The 23,098-nt window shown below is 47.3% G+C and overlaps 1 protein-coding gene across 2 annotated transcripts in view; it reads right to left on the bottom strand.

Moving 5' to 3' along the window:
* The window catches only part of FBXO21 (F-box protein 21), a 32,854-nt gene extending 10,408 nt beyond the window's left edge, over window positions 1-22,446 (bottom strand). Inside the window, exons 1-10 of one of the 2 annotated variants that reach the window (XM_063143709.1) lie at window positions 22,263-22,446; window positions 12,034-12,169; window positions 9,666-9,760; window positions 8,632-8,753; window positions 5,527-5,673; window positions 4,426-4,562; window positions 3,934-4,070; window positions 2,490-2,666; window positions 1,292-1,424; window positions 697-887 (exon numbers count right to left, since the gene is read on the bottom strand). In XM_063143709.1, the coding sequence (XP_062999779.1) occupies window positions 697-887; window positions 1,292-1,424; window positions 2,490-2,666; window positions 3,934-4,070; window positions 4,426-4,562; window positions 5,527-5,673; window positions 8,632-8,753; window positions 9,666-9,760; window positions 12,034-12,156 (1,262 nt within the window). In that variant the 5' untranslated portion in view covers window positions 12,157-12,169; window positions 22,263-22,446. The remainder of the gene's footprint in view (window positions 1-696; window positions 888-1,291; window positions 1,425-2,489; window positions 2,667-3,933; window positions 4,071-4,425; window positions 4,563-5,526; window positions 5,674-8,631; window positions 8,754-9,665; window positions 9,761-12,033; window positions 12,170-22,262) is intronic. The other variant, XM_063143708.1, reaches the window with a different exon arrangement.
* Between the last annotated feature and the right edge of the window lie 652 nt (window positions 22,447-23,098).

The raw sequence follows: 23,098 nt of genomic DNA, 5'->3' as shown, positions 1-23,098 counted from the left end.
GGCTGAGTCGACCCGAGCCGGCTGCCGCTGGGATCGAACTCAGGCCGTGGGGAGAGTTTCAGCTGCAGAAACTGCTGCTTTACCGCTCTGCGCCACATGAGGCTCTAATAAATAAATAAATAAATGAATGAATAAATTTGGGAGCAAAAGACCCTCGGTTCTTTCATTTGTTCTTTAGACTCGCTGGACTCTTACTCCTCCTCCTGTTTCTCATCATTGCAACCACTTGGTTGACAAGAAGACACCCAGTGAGCAAGGAGGCAGGAGCATCTACTGCTCTTCTTTCTCACCACCAGCACCGTTGTCTAGGCCAGAGCAAGGGGCAGGTGAACAGGCAGGTTGCAAGGGGGCAGAGGAGGAACAAACCCAGGGGGCTCTTGCCAGGGGTGGGCCCTCGGCAGGTGCCCGACTACGCCCACCCTTGATGCACGCTCTGCCCTTGCAGATCCAAAGGGAAGGGTGGCTGTCATTTTTCTCCCCAAATGCTTTGTTCTAAGGCAGCCTTCCTCAACCTGGGGCGCTCCAGATGTGTTGCACTGCATCTCCCAGAATGCCCCAGCCAGCAGAGCATCCAAGGTTCTGCATCCAATTTAGACATTCAAGGAACCACCTGAGGCTGCAGGCATCTAGGGCTGAAGCACACCTGAGCCGCACAAAAATCCTGGAGAGGGAGCGGTTAAAGATGGGACCATTCACCTCTTGTGTTCCATAATCAGTCCAACGGAAAAGCAGACGTCTTTGTGCTTCTCCTCGGAGTGGAGCTTCACGTCAGGCCCGGCTTCCTCCTTCCGGCGCTCAATGTGTTCTAGCGTATGCTGAACTAAATAGCCCACTGCGCCGTGCTGGGAGGGGTCCAGTGCTTGAATGTGCTGCAAGATGTCCAGAACCTTTCAACAAAGAAGCAAAAATAATGGACCGTTATTCCACCTATTTCCCTGGCAAGGGTATTCAGGAGATACAGGGGCCACCACCAAAAAGGCCCTGCTTTTGCTGATGGATGAGAGAACAGGGCCTCTGACACTTATCTTAAGGCTCAGATAGAAATATATGAATTTAGGCAGTACTTTCTGATAAAGGAAGTGTTAAGCTGATAGCATTGTTGGTAAGGATGTAGAAAGGACAAGTTTAGGATGGCTTTAGCTTCACACGGGAAAACGAAGGGGGCAGCGGAAGGAGAGACTGAAAGTCCTTTAGGGCGAAGAGACTAGCCCATCTGCTTTCATGCAACACAGTCCCTCGTGGCCCTTGCTATGAAGTCTACATAAAACGAAGCCATACAAGTCAAAGTTACCTTCTCTGGCCAGATTCCCAGGTGGAAATAGAGTCTAGCTTGGAGCATTAGATGCTGCACGTTGTCTGGATACATGGCCAGATACAGATCCAAGGAGTCTCTCAGGAGCTGGTAGGACTGATCCGTGCTTTCGCTAGCAAACAGAAACATTCAAGCTAAGGTTATACCTTATATATGAGTGTTTGCAGTCATCATCGTAACACCGCCGAGGTGCCACCTTGCAGTTTCAACATGTGTGGTGGACAAGAACTCCATTATGTTAAGGAGTTAAATACACCTGGGGTGTTCTGTATATAGGCAGGAAAGAACTGGGCATGTTTAGTCTGGAGAAGAGAAGATTGAGTGGAGACACGAGAGCACTCTTCAATTACTTGAAAGGTTGTCTCACACACAGGAGGGCCAGGATCTCTTCTCGATCCTCCCAGAGTGCAGGACACGGAATAACGGGCTCAAGTTACAGGAAGCCAGATTCCGGCTGGACATCAGGAAAAACGTCCTGGCTGTTAGAGCAGTACGACAATGGAACCAGTTACCTAGGGAGGTTGTGGGCTCTCCCACACTTGAGGCCTTCAAGGGGCAGCTGGACAACCATCTGTCAGGTATGCTTTAAGGTAGATTCCTGCAATGAGCAGGAGGTTGGACTCAATGGCCTTGTAGGCCTCTTCAAACACTACTATTCTATGATTCTATGAACAAATAATAACAACAACCTGGAAATTGTATATCCCAGGGCTCCTTGTAGCTAGGATCCTGCTGAGCATAGCATCTAGGATGCTGTCAAGGCTACAGGGACAAAAGGAAGCGTCTAAGAAAGTTGGGGTATTTTACAGTTTGAAGGTGGGGAGAACAGTGCAGTTTGCAAAGTTCAATTCCAACTCAAGCTAAGAGGAGTTCACCTATCATTAGTGGTTTTCCTTCAGGCCTGGGAACCAGTGAAGGTGGGGAAAAGTGTGGTCCATCTTTGCGTGCCCTCAGAGGTTTTTATATGTTCTAAATTGCAATCGTTACAACAACCCTGTGAGGTAGAGCAGTATTATTATACCCCCATTTTGCCGGTGGAGGGAGAAGCGTAAATGAGCATGGCTTGCTTTGGGCTGCCAAACGGTGCTCATGAAACTGACAAGGTTTGAAACACAAACGTCACAGTTTGTAGATCAGTCTTGTCGTCCGAATTTGAGATCCCGGGTGACGCTCTTACCGCTTCCCGATGTTTAGCAAGTTCCCCACCATGCGCTGCAGAACTTCCTTTGCCGTCGCCACGCCATAAAATTCCTCCGTCACGTGGTGCCCTATCAGGTATTCGCATTCTTTCACCGTGAGCTGCTTCCCCTTCCCGAAAGCGTCGATGTAGACGTAGTCAAAGATGTTTGTACTTCTGAAGAAAATGCCAAGGAAGGGGGAAGCTCAGCGCCAGCCAGCCAGCCTTCCCCCGGCCTTAACGCGCTTCCCGTTCTAGACGGAACGAAGCGTCCTTTTACACGTAGCAAAGGGGGTTGTAACTCATGGCAGTGGGCGTGCCGACCTTGACGTGGACGGGGGAGTGTGCCAATGTGGCTAGATAAAGAGAGGTGGGAGAGGAGGCTGGGCTTTAAGATGGTGCAGGGAACGGGTGCACATTTTGCAGGACAGGAAAGGGGGAAACTTAACGCCAAGTCACACATTGGCTCAGTTCAGACAACGCGTTTCTCAACAGTGGTTTTAGAACTCCACGGTGGAGTTTTTTTTTTTTTTAGAAAACACTCCATGCGAGAATATCTACACTGTGCAGAGGAGAGTTTTTGCACAACCGTTGTGTGGAGGGCTCCGTGGAGTTTCCTGTTACGTTAAGTGGACTTTTCCCCACTGGCGACAGAGATCTCTGGCAAATAGCACGTGCTGCTATTTGCTCTGGGATGGGGGGACAGGGGCGTGAGGGGAGAAATACAGGCATGATGACGCAGGTGCCTGTATCTTGCTCTCATGGAGCAAAGACTCACAAGCCCCGCCCTCTGATGAAACTCTGCCTTACGGAATCCGTTCCTTTGTGGAGTCCTTCAGGACTCTGGACAACCCCCAGGCCCACCCTAACGCCGCCTAGGAGCTTCAATGTCCACTTCGTAGAACGAGAGAGCCCTTCGTACGCAAGCGTCAGCCTCTAGTAGTGATTTTTGTTCACATAAGAATGAAATGACACCGTGTAGATCTAAAACCATGAGGAGTCCAGAGGGGTCTATGAGCAAAGGCCGTTTCACCCTCTGGAAAGCCGCTACCATTCATTGCAGACAGCTGCACTCCCAACCCTCTTGAGACACCGATGGAGCCCTCCGGGAATAAATTTATAACCTTTCGTTCGCGCGCTGGCCAGCTCTGACCGTTAATGGGATCGTATTGCCCTGTTATTGATGACTGACTTCAATGTGGCGAGCGGCAGGGCTTTCTAATTGAAGGCAACCATTTTTCTTTTGTAGCTGAAATACACACACACACACTCACTCACCTTACCATTACTTCATCGTTTGGCAACTCTTAGCTAGCAAGCAGCAACGCAGGGATGCTTAAACATCTCGTCGCCGGAGAGAGTTGCCCCTCTGGCTCCCCAGCCAGCTCAGAAAACAGCTTTCCCGGTGAAAGAACAGGAGCCAAGTGGAATTGAAAGAGCTTACCCCTCCGTCCTTTGGCACCATCGGAGCAGAAAGTGACTGGGAAAGTTAACCGGCTCAAGCCGAACACCCAGCTGCCTGGCAATGGTCAAATAAAGCACAGACAAGCTGATTGGGATTCCTGTCCTGTGGATCAAAACCTGGAGGGGAAAAAAACGAGAACAACAATGAGAAGCTTATAAATGGTAGGCCCTTTGATTTCGGATTATGTATTTGGTGGTTACAGAGGGTTTTTTTTTTTTCCAAGAAGAGGGGGAGATTGGTTTACGGTCTAGCAGTACAAAAAATCCCTTTGTTCTTAAGAAGAGGGCTACAATAGGCCCGAGAAGGCCGCTAGCAAACGTGGGGAAAGTTATCCTACCACCATAGAGAACAATCTCTCCAGGACAGTGGCCCAAACTGGCACACGCTGCGTATTTATACGCAAAACTGAAAAACGAGTTTACGGGCAGCTCACTTCTCCAGTTGGATTTACGCCGGCGAGGTGAGCTTTACCTGGCGGATGTATGAATTCAGGGAGTTGTAGTAATCCGCCTCGTTGCCTTTGTATTTTAGTTGCTCATAGAGGACGTAGTTCAAGGCGTCGAGGACCTGCCTCTGCAGATCCACCTGAGAGACGATGGAGGCCTCTCCTGAAACGCGACGACAAGTTTATGATGACTTATTCATGTGCAATATCTATATACCGCTCCCCATTCAAGAAACTCGGAGCGGTGGACAAATCAAATAAAAATTTAAAAAATCGAATAAAATAATAAAAAATAACAGTGAAGTAAGTTGATGTTAAAAAATCTCTTCCTTCATTCCTTTGGACCATTCTCTCCCCCGTGCACCCTTCCCTGGGCCCTCCTTTCCCCCCTTTTTCTGCTCCCCTGCTTCTTCTACCTCTTCTTCCTGATGCCTTTCTGCCTGCCCAGCCAAACTGTGCCAGAAGCTTCATTTCCCACCCACCCTGCTGCCCCAGTCCCCTTAGATCAGCCTTCCTCAACCTGGGGCGCTCCAGATGTGTTGGACTACAACTCCCAGAATGCCCCAGCCAGCTGGCTGGGGCATTCTGGGAGATGCAGTCCAACACATCTGGAGCGCCCCAGGTTGAGGAAGGCTGCCTTAGATCATTACCTATTGCAGATGTAGTCACCCATCCTGCTGCAGGCCGAAGCCTTTCCAGCTGAGCAAATGTGACATGACACATTTGAGGGCAAACTGCCATCTTGGCCCTGTGGGGAAGAAGAAGGACCGAGGGGACAGGAGCAGGCAGAAGTAACATCAGGGCCTGCTCCTACTGGACTCTCTCTCTCTCTCTCTCTCTCTCTCTCTCTCTCTCTCTCCTCCCTCCCTCCCTCCTTGACTTCTTTTCCTTGTGTGTCATGTCTTTATTAGATTGTAAGCCTGAGGGCAGGGACTGTCTTTTTTGCTAAGTGTAAGCCGCTCCGAGAGCCTTTTTTGGCTGAGGAGCGGGGTATAAGTATGATAAATAAAAATAAATAATAAAAATGACATTCACCCTATACAAGCTGTGGACACCTTTATGGCGCTCGTCTCCCAGAGTAGCAGCATCGGCAGAGAAAAGGCTGAGGAAAAGGAAGTAGTTTTTACCTGCTTTGGGGGCCACGCTCGGATGCCTGGAGTTTTTGGATTTTAGGAATTTACGAACTTTGGCAACGATATCATCGATCTGGGCCTGGACACCCTCTAGGCAGATGTCTGACAACGGGTTACAATACTGGTCAATCAGTACAGCCCCTAGAAAAAGCCAGAAGAGACCCAGAAGATGGGCCTTTTAAAAAAAAGTCATAGCCATTAATAGAACTATTCACTTCCCACGAAAGAAATATCTATGTTACTGATTTTGTGATACATGACACATGGATTCACGTTGTAAATTTTCCTCTTTTCCCATCGTGAACCCTCAAAGGACGCGCAGTTCTCCCTCCTTCTCCTGCTCGCTCTGAGTCATCTCTCCATTCCAAATTCATAGTCTTCTATGGGAGTCTCCCAGTTTTTAATACCTCTGCACCGCTTTTTCTAATTCATGGGGCTGTCTATATGTATTCTTCGTCGGGCTACACGACGGTGCTGCGTCGGTTACACGACGCAGCAGCCAAGTTGCAGCCACTGCAGAGCATTTCCCTGAAGCTGCGCATTAAAGAAGTTGGGGACTTAGCCAGACTTTTCCCTTTCAAGCGAGGTCACCATGGCCCTTCCGCCATGTGACCTCGCTCCAGTGTCAAGCTGGGGGTGTTCCTGGGCAGATGACGACTGCTGATTGGTCGCCAGAAGCCAGGCAGAGGGCAGGGGGAGGGCCTGGTGAGCCAAATACCTGCCGGAAAGCCCACGCTGCCTCTTGCAATTGGGATTATCTGCTGCCACCCCGCAACAGCGAAACTGCGGGGTTTAGTGGCAAACGGTAGCAATGCAGCGCTGTGAAGGCAAACTCCATTTCTCCCATTTCCCCAACGCTATTTCTTCAAGATCTCACTCAAACGATGGTTTTACAACATCCCCTCTAGCAGCAAACTTGGCTGATTGAGTGTCTAGCAGATCTGAAGTGAAATTGGGCCCACCAGAGATAAGGTAGTGGTTCCTGAGTACTTCAGAGCTCTCTTTAGGTCCACAGAATATGTAAAATTGAAAAGTGGAGAAGAAAATTTAAATGCACACACACACACCTCACCCAAGGAAAAAAAAAAGTCCTGAGAAGGACCTGTGAGTTTCTAGGATGAACAGAATATTGAGATACCAGTTGAGGAGGAAAAAAAAAGTGGAGGATGATGAAGAAGAGGGAATTAGCCTCTTTAAGGCTCCAAGAGCTTGGAATCGGGAATGCGTGCAATGAAGCAAAAGAGCTCTTTTCCCTGCATTACACAAGGATCTTTCAAGGAGGAAGGAAAGGAAAAAACAACATCCGTTTTCCTTTCCCACTCTCCAGAACCTCTCTCTCTCTCTTTCTCTCTCTCGGACCAAAGCTAAATGAGATCTTTCTCAGCGTTGCAACCTAAGTTCCTCTAAGTGCCAAGAAAGTGGCATTTGCAAAGCATGTGCTCAAACACTGAGCTATGAGCCTTCCGTTTGTGACAATGCCTGGGGTCCTAGCGCTAACAATCGGAAGGCGTGTGCAGCCATTCCCTCTTTCCTTACTGGAAAGATTTCGCGAGGCAATAATAATAATAAAAAGATGGAAGACGCTGTTGGAAAACATGGTTGGGGACGTGAGTGAAAGACATCACCATCCGGGTTCCTGTAAAATTCCCTGAATCAGGCAGGGCGATGGCACAACAGGAGCCTCACCTGGACGCACTTCCTATCTACTAAGAGCCCACTGTGTTCAACAGCGAATGGAAGACAGCACGGCTGAATCAGCCACCTTGCCTTGAAAATCTGCATTGAAGAGTAGGGATACTGAAACTAATAAACAAGAGCGCTCAAGAGGGATGCAGTCCCTCCCATGGAATTAAAAGCAGTTGAACCGGACAAGGTAAGGAAAGGAGAAACTTCTTGCTTGCGTAAGTTGGGTGAACAATATGGTCAAGTACATTGGCAGCTAAAGCCTATGGTGGAGGTGAAGCGGGGCAGTGAGGCTTCGATGGAGGGGCAACCAATCCTTCCTGAGGTCTTCTGGCTCGCTGCAGCAGGGGTGGGTGTGCTGGATTTCTTTGCTCCACCCCCATTAATCCCCCTTTCTCCCCCCACCCCATTGCAGTCAACGGGAGGGAAATGGTGCAACTGAGAGCTCCTTTTGACAGCATGTCGGGTGAATGAGGGGTTTTCAGATCCTGCGGACCTAGTTACTTGAAGGACCGCCTTCACCCATATCAGCCTGCCTGCACTTTAAGATCATAAAGAGAGGCTCTTCCCATTTCCCCACCTGTGAGAGTGGGGGACAGGGCCTTTTCTGCAGTGGCCCCAAACCTCTGGAGCAAACTTCCACCAGAGGTCCGCCATGCACCATCCTTGCAGGCTTTCCAGAAGGGCTTAAAAACATTTTATTTTACTGTGGCCTTCCCGTGGGGCATACTGTCATTGCTGCTATTCTCGTTCCTGCTGGTTTTATTGGTTTAATTGCTATTTTATTGTCAACATGTTTTTATTGCTTTCAATGTCGTCTTATTTTATTGCTTTTAATATTTTAGGTATTTTATTGTCATAAGCCACCTTGTGAGGGCCTCTGCCCTGAAAGGTGGCCAAGAAATGTTTTAAATGAATGAATGAATGAATAAAAATGAACTCCCTGACCGGCCCCATTCTCCACACCACCGGGACATCTATGCCTTCCCGTGGATGGACTCAAGGGACCTTCCTTTCCACCGGCGGAGAGGCACTTACACTGCATCCAGCAGCCCTTCCGCTTTTGGCTGGCTTTAAGATTGCACCCTGAGCCTGTACTGCATTAGAGACAATTAAAAGACAATGGGAAGGAAAAGCAAATAGATAAGTGTGCTTTGCTAAAGCCCTTCACACCCAGATAAAACATAGACGGCATGAATTTCAGAAACGATATTTGAGAAGAGAGAGGGAGCAACTTTTTTTTTAATGAATGCACACTAGAAGCCAATTTACTGATCAATTGTTGTTGAAATGGGCTTTGCTTGCCCCTTCTATTAATGAAGTTGAGATCCAAAGATGAGACTCTCTGCAGGGATCACGGATGCACCTTAGAAACAGATTATCATTGCTTGTTATCGCCCTCAAGCCTCTACTAACCTTCCAAAAAGGACTGTTCCTCAGCTGGGCGCTGAAGATACGCCTTCAGTTTCTTTAAAATGTTTTGTTGCCGCAGGAAGTAAAGGATTTTCTTTGCATAGTACTTCCACGTCAGGCCTTTCCTGCAGAGTGAAGGAAACCGTTGTGGTGAACGAACTCAGAGAAGAATCCCGGAAGAATGGGAAGCGATAGACCATGAATACACAGAGGAAGTGGGAAGCGATAGACCATGAATACACAGAGGAAGTCTTGCATCACGTTTATGAGAGATTAGTCAAACATATCACAGGAGGGCAATGAGGCACCCAAAAGACAAAGTGGGATCTTATTAAAATAGTTCGGATTTTCCAGTTGATTAGGAAGACAATTTTGTCACTCGAACACGATTTCGTCTATGGGACAAAAAGCTTACAGAGAACTACAATGTAGTTCAAATAACCTCATAGCGGTTCACCCCCGCCCCAGGTTAATAATTTCACGAATCCTTTAGCATACACAAAAACAGCCAGAATATGAAAGAGATAGATCTAGCATGCAGTAAGGAATAAAGGGTGAACTCGAGCTACTGCTTTGTGTAAAGGAACTGCCCACGTGAGCATTATGAAAAAGAGGACAGATAAGAGAAAGGACTTCTTCAAACAGTGCAGAGTAAACTATGGAATTCGCTCCCACAAGATGGAGTGATGGCCACCAATCTGGATATCTTTAAAAGGGGGTTGGATCAATTCCTGGAGGAGAAGGCTACCCATGGCTACTAGTCCTGATGTATAGGTATCAGAGACAGTAAGCCTATATACATCAGTTGCTGGGGAACATGGGTAGGAGGGTGCTGTTGCACTGTGTCTTGCTTGTGGGTCTCTAGTCAACAGCTGGTTGGCGACTGTGTGAACATTGTGCTGGACGACATGGGCCCTTGGTCTGATCCAGCAAGGCTCTTCTGATGTTCTTACAATCTGGGTGTTTTGCCCGCATTGAAAATTCAATGAAATGTACATTCCGATCTCCCGTTCCTAGATCTTTAGATTCAGGCTCACCTTCCTTCCATATTAAGGATGGACATGAGTTCATCCTCAAAGAACTGGCTTGGACACGCGAGAGTTTCAATATCACTGAAGCCATCACATGGCACCTAGCAAAAGATCACAATATTACCATGCTGCTGAGGAGTTTTCCCATAACAAACTGGGAAATTTTCAAACACAGTTTTGTACTCAGGGCGACAAAAGACTCACACGGGAAACAGAATGACCACACAGTGTTAAGCATCATCACTGAGGTCAAATAAAGCCAGTGGAGAGTTTGACACATGCCACAAAAATTGTGGGTAAGGGGATGCAGTCTTGTTTATTTTTTTTTAACCTTGCCGAAACTGTTTGTAAAAGCATCTCTCCTTTTGACATGCATGTTATCAAAGGGCAGCAGCAAAAGTTCAGTACATGGATATCAACATTCTTTCAACAGAACAGTACAAAGTGATCTTCACCAAGGGAATACCTCTAAGAACCAAAGTTACACTTAATATCAGCCGTATTATAAAAAGTAGCCTGTTATCCACAGGTGCGTTTACATGAGTAGAAAGTATTTCCGCTCACACAAGAAGGACATTTTCTAGTCAACTCCCTCCTGCAGGAGTCTCCCCACCCTGCTGTTCTTTTCTGGAGGGTTCCCCAATCCTCAAGGGCAGATTTTCGGAGAGTGCCTGGAAATCACAGGAGGAAGGGGGAGGCGGGGAAGCCCCATTTCACGAATAGAGCCTAGGCTCTCAGCCAGCGTTCTCCCTATGCGATCGTCCAAATCCAGTCAAAGTCTTTGAAGAATAGCTCCGAAACAGACATTATTTAAAGTACATAAACATAATCAAATCGCCAAACGGACAGTAGTCTGTATTATATAACGCTACATCATTTTTGGTATTATGTTAATACTCTATGTGTTCTTAGAGATATCCTCTGACGGGTAGCACAACAGCTCAACAAGGATCAGGGCCCAGGACTACATCTAATGGAAAGAAAGTGTAATGGAAGTGTCCAAAGGAATAGGCAGGGGTGGGCAAAAGGAAGACAACGCCTTCTCCCACATGTTCCTTCCCAACTGCTAAGATAACCTTCGGAGGCTGTTCTCTGGGTGCCGCCGCCCACAATGGCGCAAAAGGTAGCAACAAGAGGAAGGTGCCTTGTCTGCGGTGGCCCCTTTCCATCTGTGAAATGCCCTTCCCAGGGAGAACCACCTAGCATCCCCACTGTATACATTTAGATGACCTTACTCTTCTATCACACATTTAATCTTTGATATGTTGCTTCGATTACTGACTTCACTGCTGTCTCTTTAATATTTTTAATATCTTTAATGTGCTAATATTTTCTTATGTTGTTGATAGTTTCAATGTTTTATTTATTGTTTTGGTTATAATTTTGTTTTTTGTTTTTTTCTATGATTGTAAACTGCCCCCAAGGCATTGGCCAGTTGGGTGGTATATAAATTCATAATAAATGATAGCTACAGAAGATGACATACACAGGCTCAGTTCAGACAACACGTTCCTGCACAATCGTTGTGTTGTGCAGAAGGCTCTCTATTGCGTTGCGTTGACTTTTCCCAGTGGCTACAGAGTTCCCTGGCAACAGGGACCAAAGGAGCGAGTACCACTCTAGGAGAGCTGCTGGGATTGGTGGTTTTTTTTGCAGCAATGGCTGCTGGGATACCATCAGGAGGACTGGGGTCAGAGAGAGGGTGGAGGAACTGCAATCAAATGTTGCAATGGATTTTACTCAAGTCCACGGTAGCCCACTGTCACACAATGTGTAGGGAGTGTGAACAAGCTGTGGAGCGTGTTCAGAGGAGGGCAAAGAGGATGATCAGGGGTCTGGAAACAAAGCCCCATGAAGAGAGATTGAAACAACTGGGCATGTTTAGCCTGGAGAAGAGGAGATTGAGGGGAGACATGATAGCACTTTTCAAATACTTGAAAGGTTGTCACACAGAGGAGGGCCAGGATCTCTTCTCGATCCTCCCAGAGTGCAGGACGCGGAATAATGGGCTCAAGTTACAGGAAGCCAGAATCCGGCTGGACATCAGGAAAAATGTCCTGACTGTTAAGAGCAGTACGACAATGGAACCAGTTACCTAGGGAGGTTGTGGGCTCTCCCACACTAGAGGCATTCAAGAGGCAACTGGACAACCATCTGTCAGGGATGCTTTACGGTGGATTCCTGCATCAAGGGGGGGGGAGGGTGTGTGTTGGACTCGATGGCCTTATAGGCCCCTTCCAACTCTACTATTCTATGATTCTATGATTATCTCCTAAAAACTCAACGGTTGAGTGAAGATTTCACACTGCGCTGACTAGCGTATTGTCGGAACTGAGCCACAGAGTTACTTTCAGGACAAACAAAGAAACCTTACATGCTCTGAAAAGAATCTTTTGGAGAACGATGCTACGATTCTTTGAGCTTCCAAGCCAGCTTTATGCCGTTCTTTGCATTCATCTAGCCAATTCACGCTATCTGTCTGGCTATAGTATTTCATTAGCGACGGCCACCTATGTAAGAGACAGACAAATAAAAACAGAGTCATTGACATTTCGAGTCGTCATGCGGTAGTTTAAAATATGAACGAGCTGCTCGTGCCCAGCCTGGAGAAACCTAGTGCTCTGCGAGCAACCCCCAGCCCCCTCCCCAAAAAGCTTTGTTCGCTTCCCTATCTAATTACTTTTAGATCTGCTGCAGAGAGATAACAATAGAAGGGCTCATTTGTAAAGGGAAAACAGCAAAAAATAAGATAGGTAAAGTTTTCAAAGCTCGCTGCTGATCGCAAACAAATGACTTCGTAGGGAAGCATTCATCTTCCACTCAGCTCAGCAAAGCTATTATTTTCAGAAACCAAACCAGCAACAGAGCCACCGTGGCCTTTCAGATTACAGATCTCTTCTAATTAGATAAAACAGCTTGAAGGCAAGACTTTGGTAGAGTCAGGTTTGAGAATATTCACTCACAGCTTCCTTTTTCTTCTATGGGGGGGGGGGAAGGGTATTCATCCAAAATGCAGCAATGCCTTAACCTCATAAAAAGGACAGGTTGAAAAAAAAAGAAAGAAAAGAAAAAGGCTTGCTGTGATCCAGATTCCCACAGACCAGGAACTTTCAAATTACTTCTTTAAGAAGAGCCGAGGGATAAATTGGCACATTTCCCAAGCATTCCCATTGTCCTAGAAAAGAAAGAGGAAGCTGAATGGCAACTCAGCATCTCCTGTTCAAGAGACTCTTTGAAGGCACCTGAGCTCTGATGCTCAGATTCCCCCCACCTGGGGCAAATACTGGGGGCAATTCTATGTGGAGAGCTGCCCACAAAACTACACCGAAAGAAAAACAGATGCCTACTTTGAGTTCCATCTGAATATTAGAGCATCCACAGGGCTTTTGATTTTGTTTCGCAATGGTGACCCTGGATAAGGGGAAGCAGAAATCAAATTATGAAGGGAAAAATGGCCTCTCCACATCCTATGGACTACAACTTCCATCAGCCCTAGCCAACATGGCCCATGGGCAGGGACGATGGGGACTGCAGTCCAAAACATCTGAAGGGTACCGTGTTGGAGAAAGCTGGTCTATGTCGATTGACAGCAGTAGATTTCAGGCAGAGGTCCTCCCTGGCCATACCTGGAGATGTTGGGGGATTGAAGCTGAGGATTCTGCATGCACAGCCTGAACTAGATGCCCTGAGGCCTTAGTGGCATATGGCATAGACTCCCTTTCCCACTTTGCACACAAGTATCACGAGAAGGGCTGTTGTTTTTAACATTGTTCTCTGCTTTGAGAAGTCGGTGCTTTGAGAGCAAATTATACGTTCTCAGGCAAGCGAGACACCTGCCTCTCGGCCAAACTTAGGGTAGGGGCGTGTGGTTCCAGTGCATACGCCCTGTCCCTTCTGCTGCCAGATAATATTCTAAGTTGGCCAGTGCTGAGAGTTGGTAAGACAGAAGAATTAGCCTCAAAGGACACATGACCTGGGGTGGCTTGCCCCATAGCGCCCCCATTCTTGCTACAAGCTTATGGGGGGGGGGGGAGAACGGAAACAGCTGAGGATCTCGCATTCATTCTTGCCAGGAAATATAGGAGATTGGCTATTTGCTCTCCATTCCCCATGTGTATTGGGCATAGGAGAAATACGCCAACAGCTGCTCCCTATGTTTGATTTCTTGAAAGGGGGGTGGGGAGAAGGGGAGGTGGAGACCCAAACCATCCAAAAGCGGCAGTAATTCTGGACTACTACCTGCTGTGTCCCTGGTGCCTTGGAAGCGTTTGTGACACTGTGGATTAATGGGTGCACCTGTCCATCTATTCAAATGAATGAAGGTTTTCTGGAAATAAATCGCGGCATAATATGGCTGTGAGATGTGAAACCTATTGGAGGGCACCCGAGCCAACCTGCACACTTTTCCTCACTTAGCAACCCCCCCCCTCCCAAATTTAAATAACGGGATTCACCAGAAGGTATGGATCTAGACCTCGTTTGTCAGCTTTTGAACAACAACCATCTAAATATTTGAAGGTTACAAATCCATGCAGGGGTTAGTACAGGATCAGAGTCTGTTCATGAAAACAACAGTTTTGGTTTGTGGATCACTTATGAGGTATTTCACACATTACTTGGTAACAAACCTGCATTTAAAAAGCTGCTCTGTGCTGTGTGCGTGAGAGAGAGAGAGTGTGTGTTTGTGTGTGAGAAAGAAAAAAGGGAAGAGAGAAAGGAGTAACTACCTTTAGAACAATGCCTACCAACAATTTTTTAAAGTTCTTTCACTAAAAATAATCAACAATTAAAATAAATAAATAAATCTGCTGCCCAGTGAATTGGGGGCACTTTTTTTGCACAAAGGATTTTTTAAAATAATGGATGGATTATGCACTATAGGTATGCAAACAAGGATTTGCGTGAGAAAACCAAGGTGTCCCAAGGGCAGATCGTGGGATATAGTGCTCTGCTTGCAAGAAAATCAGCCGCAAATTTTTAATGTATTAACTTACACTGATTTTTATCTTATGATGTGAAGTAGAATATACGTAACTTAAATGAATGAATAAAAGTGTGTAGGGTGTGTGTGTGGCTGAGTTGGACTGGGCTCTCAGCAGGAGCAAAAAATGTGGGCCAAGCCACACTGTATCGGCTTATAATTATCACCATCATCATTTATATGCTGCTTTTCCCCCAATACTGGGACTCAAGGTGGCTTTACAGAATTAAAACATATAAGTAAGAATATACACAAGTTAAAAATATAATTAAATCTGCTGTAATACTAAAACATTTAAAATACAAACAACATTTTTTTAAAAATCCATATGCATAAACAGAGGTCCAAATTATTCCCCAAAGGCCTGCTGGAACAGAAAAGGTTTTTGCCTGCTTCTGGAAATACAGCAAGGAGGGAGCCAGTCTAGCTTCCCTGGGAAGGGAGTTCCACAGGTCAGAAGCAGCCATCGAGCAGCCCGCGTTCCCACCAGTTGTGCCTGTGATGGTGGTGTGACCAAGAGAAGGGACTCCCCTGAAGATCTCTGGGTACCAGCAGGCTCGTAAAGGAGATAACCAGTGTGGCCAAGGTGGCTAAGGTGGCTACTAGGAGGAGGGCCTTCTCCACTGTGGCACCCTGGCTGTGGAATGAGCTCCCCAGAGAGGTCCACCTGGCGCCTACACTGTACTCCTTTCGTCACCAGCTGAAGACCTTTTTATTCTCTCAGTATTTTAACACTTAATTTTAACTTAAATTTAAATTTTACTGTTCTAATTCTGTATTTTAATCTTATATCAATTTCTGCTGCGTGGTTTTATCCTGGTTGTGCTTTTTATACTGTATTTTGTATTTGTGTTTTTAGACTGTTGGTTGTTTTATTGTGGTTTTCATTTTTGTGAACCGCCCAGAGAGCTTCGGCTATTGGGCGGTATAAAAATGTAATAAATAAATAAATAAATAAATAAATAAATAGGTGTTTGACTGGGAGTTGGGAGATCCAGGTTCTAGTCCCCACTCGGCCATGGAACCCCCCCTGGGTGACTTTGGACCAGTCACAGACTCTCAGCCCAACCTACCTCACAGGGTTGTTGTTGTGAGAGTAAAATGTAGAGGAGGATGAGAATTGTGTACACCGCCTTGGGTTCCTTGGAGGAAAAAAGGCAGGTTATAAATGAAATAAATAAATAACCTGGACCCAAGCCAAAGAGGGCTTTATAGGTTATAACCAGCACTTTGCATTTATGGAAGAAGTTCAGCCACACTTAGCTAAGGACATAAATAATGCCACATCTAATTTGGCCCTGTGCCAGAAGAAATGTGCCATAGCTGTGGTGCATCACATCACACAACTTCACATCAATGCGAATTGCAATCACACCAGTGTTGCGAACAAACACAACGGCATGGCTTCAGGGTGCCAATTTGTGAACATAACTTGGACATATATATGTGTGTCGCTATCAGAGAGCAAAGCACAACTTGCAGGCATTCATTTGCTCACTCCCTTGCACACATGCAGAGACTACATGAGAACTGGACAGATATATGTAGATTTCTGTTCTTGGCCTGGCTTTGAGAACAGGCGAAGTTCATGCGCTGCCTGGCTTCGTCCATGTCTTGGCAAAAGAAGACAAGTTTTGTCACTCTTTCTAACTGCCAGTTGGCCTGTAAAATCCAGACTGAACAGTTCAAAGGAAGAGAATATTCTCTCCGCACCTGCGAAAGAGCCGGGTGAACAATGGATGGTTCACCAGTTCAGCAAGCTATAACTCTGGGTCGCCTTCCAGGCCGCGTCTGCAATTCAGAGTTCGGTTTTAGCGTGTCGGCAGCCAAGTTGGATCTTTAAAAGATTCGGATCCAACTGCGAGAGCCGCTGTGGGCTGGTGATAATAGAGGCCTGTGTTCCAAACGTGGCCATTTCTTTGATCGCCGGACTTTTTTTGGCAGAAGTTGAGATATTGACCCCGTAACTCTGGGCCAGAGTCCATCTTGAGTAATTACATCTGAGTGCCTTAAAATCCCCACTGCAATTTCAGTTGGAGGAGTTATTCTTTTTACTCACTGCCCTAAAATAAACAGTTGCCGTAATAATGTAACACAGTGCGGCCGTGTTCCAGTGGAAAGATCATGTTTGCCAGGTTGGGATTTGCCTGTTAAATTCATCTACCACGGTAGGGAACAGCATGAAACAGTGATGAAAGCAGGCAGGTACTGAGTACTAGTATCAGTTTTAGTAGTGGAATAATGTAGTACTAAGAGCATTTTTTTTAAAAAAAACTGTCTTTGTTATCTTCAAACTGTGTGAATGGCAGCAAAATATGAGGTTCAACATAAGCACACGCAAAGTGATGCAACACCTCCAAATGTACATACAACTTTACATATAAACTGAGAGTCTCTCAACTGGTGGTGACTAATTATGAAATAGATCTTGGGGTCATAGTGGGGCAGAACATTTTCCAAAATGGATTTTTTCCCCCAGTGATTTATTTTTCAGGGGAAAATTTTCCATTTCAGAAGTTCATTAGTAACAATGAATGGATGGCAAATACAACATCAGGCAAGCGTGGCCGTTTTGAAGTTGTAATTAATGTTTTTCAGGTGATTATCCCTAGTAAGTATGTGGGGGAATACATATATATCCATAAAATACATATATGACTTAGTGTGAAATGGAATTAATAAGTAATAACAGCAAACCTGAAGGAGCCCCAACAACTATAGTGGAAGAAGTAGATGAGTGTTTTGTCCGCATATCATGCACAGTTCTTTGCATTGCTAAAATTAATTAGTGCAGCGTTCCCCAACCTGGTGCCCTCCAGATGTAAGGGACTACAACTCCCAGCATTCCTTGTCAGCCATGACGAAGGCTGAATTTATCAATCCTTTTTAGTAACCTTGTTCCTTTCTTACTTTCGAACAATGTTAGGGAAGTAAATGCTATCGCCTTCAATTTTTTTTACAAGTATTTCAATAAAAAATGTCTACATAATTTAGCATTTAAATCACATTAAGTATGCTTTCATTTCCCTCCTCAAATATTTCAGGTCAAATGGAGTATTGGGATAAAAAATTAACATGGGTTTGTTTGTTTTTAGCTTTGTGGTTTATTTCACTTGTATTTAGTAAACATGCTTCATTTCATCACTTTCCAGTGATTTTCCAGTACAAACTGAAAATGTTCAGACGCAAACTGAAAATGTTCAGACGCAAACCGAACATTTTCCGAAGCAAATAATTCTATGCAGATTAACCTCATTGGAAAACGTTCCCGAAAACCCACATGACTGTGGATAGCTCGGTTAGAGAGCAATCCTATGGTCCCTGGGCATCGGTTAATTTGGATTCCCTATTCTGAGTTCGAATGCAGCGCTCTGACCAGGGAAGGGACTGTTAGTCATCCAGCCACCATCTCCCGCCCACATATGGCGTGAAGAGAACCGTGCCGGCTGCTTCTCTTGAGGTTGGAAACCCAACCGCGGAGAGGGGGGAAACGGGGTGTTCCAGTGAATAGGGCGGGGAGGAGACGGAGAGGCCAGGATATGAATTATCCTGAGCCTCCTCCGGCCTCCTTCCCATCCCTTGCAAAGTTCATAAACAAAGAAAAGAGGACAGGAGGTAAAAATGGCCTCCGCTGCTACTCCCGCCTTGACGGCTTCAGTCTGGCAGGGCATAAGAATCTCAGAAGCCTCCCAGCTTGGTACCCCCGAACAGCGAAGGCGCAGTCCATGGGCTTGTGCCTTTTAAAGTGTCAACCCAGTGTGCGGTTCACCTAAGGAGCGCTTGCAGGAGAATAGTACTCCCATTAGACCAGAGTTCTTAAAATTCGTCTCTTCATACAGGCGCCAGCTGCTACTTTACAGAGCTCTACAGAGAGCTTCAGCTATTGGGCGGTATAAAAATGTAATAAATAAATAAATAACTACTTTGCTGATTAATTTGTACTGGGTTGTCTTTATTGTTATATTTATTGCAGTTTTTATGCCACTGTATTTTATATTCATCGCTTTGATACCTGGGTGGAAAGCGGTATATAAAACTGAATAATAAAAACATAAATAATAAATACATAAAGGGCTTATTAGAAAAGGGATTGAAAATAAAGACACCCGTTATTGTAACGGCTTTTGCAGCTCTGTCTGGAATATCATGGGGTAGTTCTGGTCATTCGATCTCTAAAAGGATTTTGTAGAGCTGGGAATGGGAGAAACTAAAGCGTTTGGGGCGTTTCGTTTATTTATTTATCACCTGACAGAAATGTCACCCAAGGTGGTTAAATGATAGTTATATTTCAAAAAAAAGAGAACAATAAAAACAATTACCAGCACAATTAAAACCCAGCAATAAACAACAGCGGCCAACCAGATTAGAATGCCTTTCTACAGCATCCTAGTTTAAAATGGCCTGCTTGAATAAGAACATCTTTACCTTCCGGTGGGAAACAAAGAGGAAACCAGTACAGCCTCCCTATTACTTTTATAAACTGCCCAGAGAGAGTTGGCTATGGGGCGGTATATAAATGTAAGAAATAATAATAATAACAATAACAATAATAATGATTATTACTGACGCTACACTGCTCCTGGACCTGAAAATGTCTGCAGTTAGTTAAAACTCCTCCGAGGCCTGAGGTTGCTCCCCACACTCCGTTGCTACTTAAGCTGTTCTGAGCCTGAAACTGCAGCCCCCACCCCTATGACTGCACTCTGGTCATGTTCAGAGGCACGATTTTCCTGATATTACTACTGCTGCTGCTTCATATGCTCCAGGACCTGAAAACCTTAGCAGCGTAGTCTGCTTTTATGGCCTAGAGTCTCGGTTCAGAAAGAATCTTTACTGCTATAGCATGTGCCGTCCTCTTAGCACTCTAACCATGCTTAGAGGTACTGTCTTTCCCAACATTGATACTACTGCACTTTCATGTGCTCCAGGATCTGAAAAAGCTAGCATTGGCTGAAGATTCCTTCTGCGCCCCGGAATTCAGCTCCTCCTCCTCTTCCTCCTACACTCCACCCATGCACAGAGGTACTACTTTCCTGATGCTGCTACTGCTGCTTCAGGTGCTTCAAGACCTGAAAGCTTTAGCAGTGACCGAAAATGCAGTCTCTCCCACCTATTCCCCCGCTGGACTCTGTGGTGCTCAGAGGCACTACCTCCCTAACATCACTATATTGCTGCTTCATGATCTGGAAACCTTAGCAAGGACTGAACACTCCTATTCCTCCCCTGCACTCTGCCTGTGCTCAGAGGCACTTTCTCCCCAACATCACCACTGCTGCTGCTGCATGCATCCCAGGACCACAAAATTTTAGTGATAACTGAAAACTCCCTCCTCTACCACTGCTGCATGCGCTCCAGGGCTTCAATTTTTTTTAGCAATGACCAAAACCACCCACCTTCCTTCTGCCCGTGCTCAGAGGCACTATCTCCCTAACGCTACCACGGCTGCATGTGCTCCAGGGCCTCAATTTTTTTTAGCAACGACCAAAACCACCCACCTTCCTTCTATTTATTTATTTATTACATTTCTATACCGCCCAATAGCCGGAGCTCTGTGGGCGGTTCACAAAAATTAAAAACATTCAAAGTATAAAGCAACAGTATAAAATGTCCAAAACCACCATCCCTACCTTCTATAACCCTCGCGCACTCTGCCCGTGCTCAGAGGCACTATCTCCCTAACGATACCACGGCTGCATGCGCTCCAGGGCCTCCATTTTTTTTTAGCAATGACCATTTTTAGCAAACACCATCCCTTCCTTCCATCCCCACCTGCACTCTGCCCGTGCTCAGAGACACTACCTATCCTAACATCACCGCTGCGCTCCAGGACCTGAAAAGCAACGACCGAGAACGCCGCCTCTTCCTCCTCCTCCTCTTCCCCCCGCGCACACTCTGCCCGTGCTCAGAGGCACTATCTCCCTAACGCTACCACGGCTGCATGCGCTCCAGGGCCTCCATTTTTTTTTTTTTTTAGCAATGACCATTTTTAGCAAACACCATCCCTTCCTTCCATCCCCACCTGCACTCTGCCCGTGCTCAGAGGCACTATCTCCCTAACGCTACCACGGCTGCATGCGCTCCAGAGCCTCCATTTTTTTTTAGCAATGACCATTTTTAGCAAACACTATCCCTTCCTTCCATCCCCACCTGCACTCTGCCCGTGCTCAGAGACACTACCTATCCTAACATCACCGCTGCGCTCCAGGACCTGAAAAGCAACGACCGAGAACGCCGCCTCTTCCTCCTCCTCCTCCTCCTCTTCCCCCCGCGCACACTCTGCCCAAGCTCAGAGCCACTATCTCCCTAACGCTACCACGGCTACATGCGCTCCAGGGCCTCCATTTTTTTTTAGCAATGACCATTTTTAGCAAACACTATCCCTTCCTTCCATCCCCACCTGCACTCTGCCCGTGCTCAGAGGCACTATCTCCCTAACGCTACCACGGCTGCATGCGCTCCAGGGCCTCCATTTTTTTTTTTAGCAATGACCATTTTTAGCAAACACCATCCCTTCCTTCCATCCCCACCTGCACTCTGCCCGTGCTCAGAGACACTACCTATCCTAACATCACCGCTGCGCTCCAGGACCTGAAAAACAACGACCGAGAACGCCGCCTCCTCCTCCTCTCCCCCCCCCGCGCACACTCTGCCCGTGCTCAGAGGCACTATCTCCCTAACGCTACCACAGCTGCATGCGCTCCAGGGCCTCCATTTTTTTTTAGCAATGACCATTTTTAGCAAACACTATCCCTTCCTTCCATCCCCACCTGCACTCTGCCCGTGCTCAGAGACACTACCTATCCTAACATCACCGCTGCGCTCCAGGACCTGAAAAGCAACGACCGAGAACGCCGCCTCTTCCTCCTCCTCCTCCTCCTCTTCCCCCCGCGCACACTCTGCCCAAGCTCAGAGCCACTATCTCCCTAACGCTACCACGGCTACATGCGCTCCAGGGCCTCCATTTTTTTTTAGCAATGACCATTTTTAGCAAACACTATCCCTTCCTTCCATCCCCACCTGCACTCTGCCCGTGCTCAGAGGCACTATCTCCCTAACGCTACCACGGCTGCATGCGCTCCAGGGCCTCCATTTTTTTTTTTAGCAATGACCATTTTTAGCAAACACCATCCCTTCCTTCCATCCCCACCTGCACTCTGCCCGTGCTCAGAGACACTACCTATCCTAACATCACCGCTGCGCTCCAGGACCTGAAAAACAACGACCGAGAACGCCGCCTCCTCCTCCTCTCCCCCCCCGCGCACACTCTGCCCGTGCTCAGAGGCACTATCTCCCTAACGCTACCACAGCTGCATGCGCTCCAGGGCCTCCATTTTTTTTTTTTAGCAATGACCATTTTTAGCAAACACCATCCCTTCCTTCCATCCCCACCTGCACTCTGCCCGTGCTCAGAGACACTACCTATCCTAACATCACCGCTGCGCTCCAGGACCTGAAAAGCAACGACCGAGAACGCCGCCTCTTCCTCCTCCTCCTCCTCCTCCTCCTCCCCCCCGCGCACACTCTGCCCATGCTCAGAGGCCCTGCCTGCGCCCAACCACTCCCGCGGCCTCTGCTTCCTCCCCGGCCGGCCCAGCCCCGCAGGCCACCCCGAGCCCTCCCACCTGAGTCGGAACTGCTCCCGCCAGACCTTCCCGCGGGGCTGACAGGCCTCCCTCAGGCGGCGGCAGGTGCGGGCGAGGCGGCCCACGTCGGCGGCGCTCAGCGAGCCGCAGCACAGGATGAGCTCCAGCAGCTCCCCCGGCAGCTCCGTCAGGCTGAGAGGGGCCGGGGCCGCCCGCTCGGCCTCCGGGCCGGGCTCCGTCTCCGCCGGCGGCGGCGGCGGCTCCTTCTCCTCCGCTCCGGACGCCGAAGACGACGACGACGACGACGGCGCCGCCATCTTGTGCAGCCGAGTGACCTCCGAGGGAGCGTCTCCAAAGAGTCAAACCCTCGCGTCAGGCGGAGAAGGAGAAGGAATAGAAGCCGCCCCGCAGGGAGCATCTGCAAATTGCCTTCCTCGCAGAGAGGCGCAAGGACACCACTATTATTATTTTTTATTAAAAAAATAGTTTTAATATGACATTTATATCCCGCTTCCCCCCACCCCTTGCAAGGAGCCCCCAAGCTGTGTGGCCCTGGATATTAGCCCCAAGGTCCAGGGCCGCACAGTACCATCCCAAGAGCCAGTGTGGGGAAGTGGTTAGAGTGTTGTTTTGCTGGGACTCGGAAGATCCACATTCCTGTGGAGGCTGGCTGTGATTTTATTCTGGGTTTCAGTCAGATCCAGCCAGAACTCCAAAGTTGTCCAAGGGGCTGAACCCATTTGGGGGACAGGTTTCAGCACCTTGGATAGCTGGACAACCATCTGTCAGGCATGCTTTAATGTGGATTCCTGCATTGAGCAGGGGGTTGGACTCAATGGCCTTAGAGGCACCTTCCAATTCTACTGTTCTACGAT

The sequence above is a fragment of the Elgaria multicarinata genome, chromosome 18, assembly GCF_023053635.1.
Source record: "Elgaria multicarinata webbii isolate HBS135686 ecotype San Diego chromosome 18, rElgMul1.1.pri, whole genome shotgun sequence".
Taxonomy (NCBI): domain Eukaryota; kingdom Metazoa; phylum Chordata; class Lepidosauria; order Squamata; family Anguidae; genus Elgaria; species Elgaria multicarinata.
Note: the sequence above shows the minus strand (reverse complement) of the source record. Positions and strands in the feature narration are given on the sequence as shown.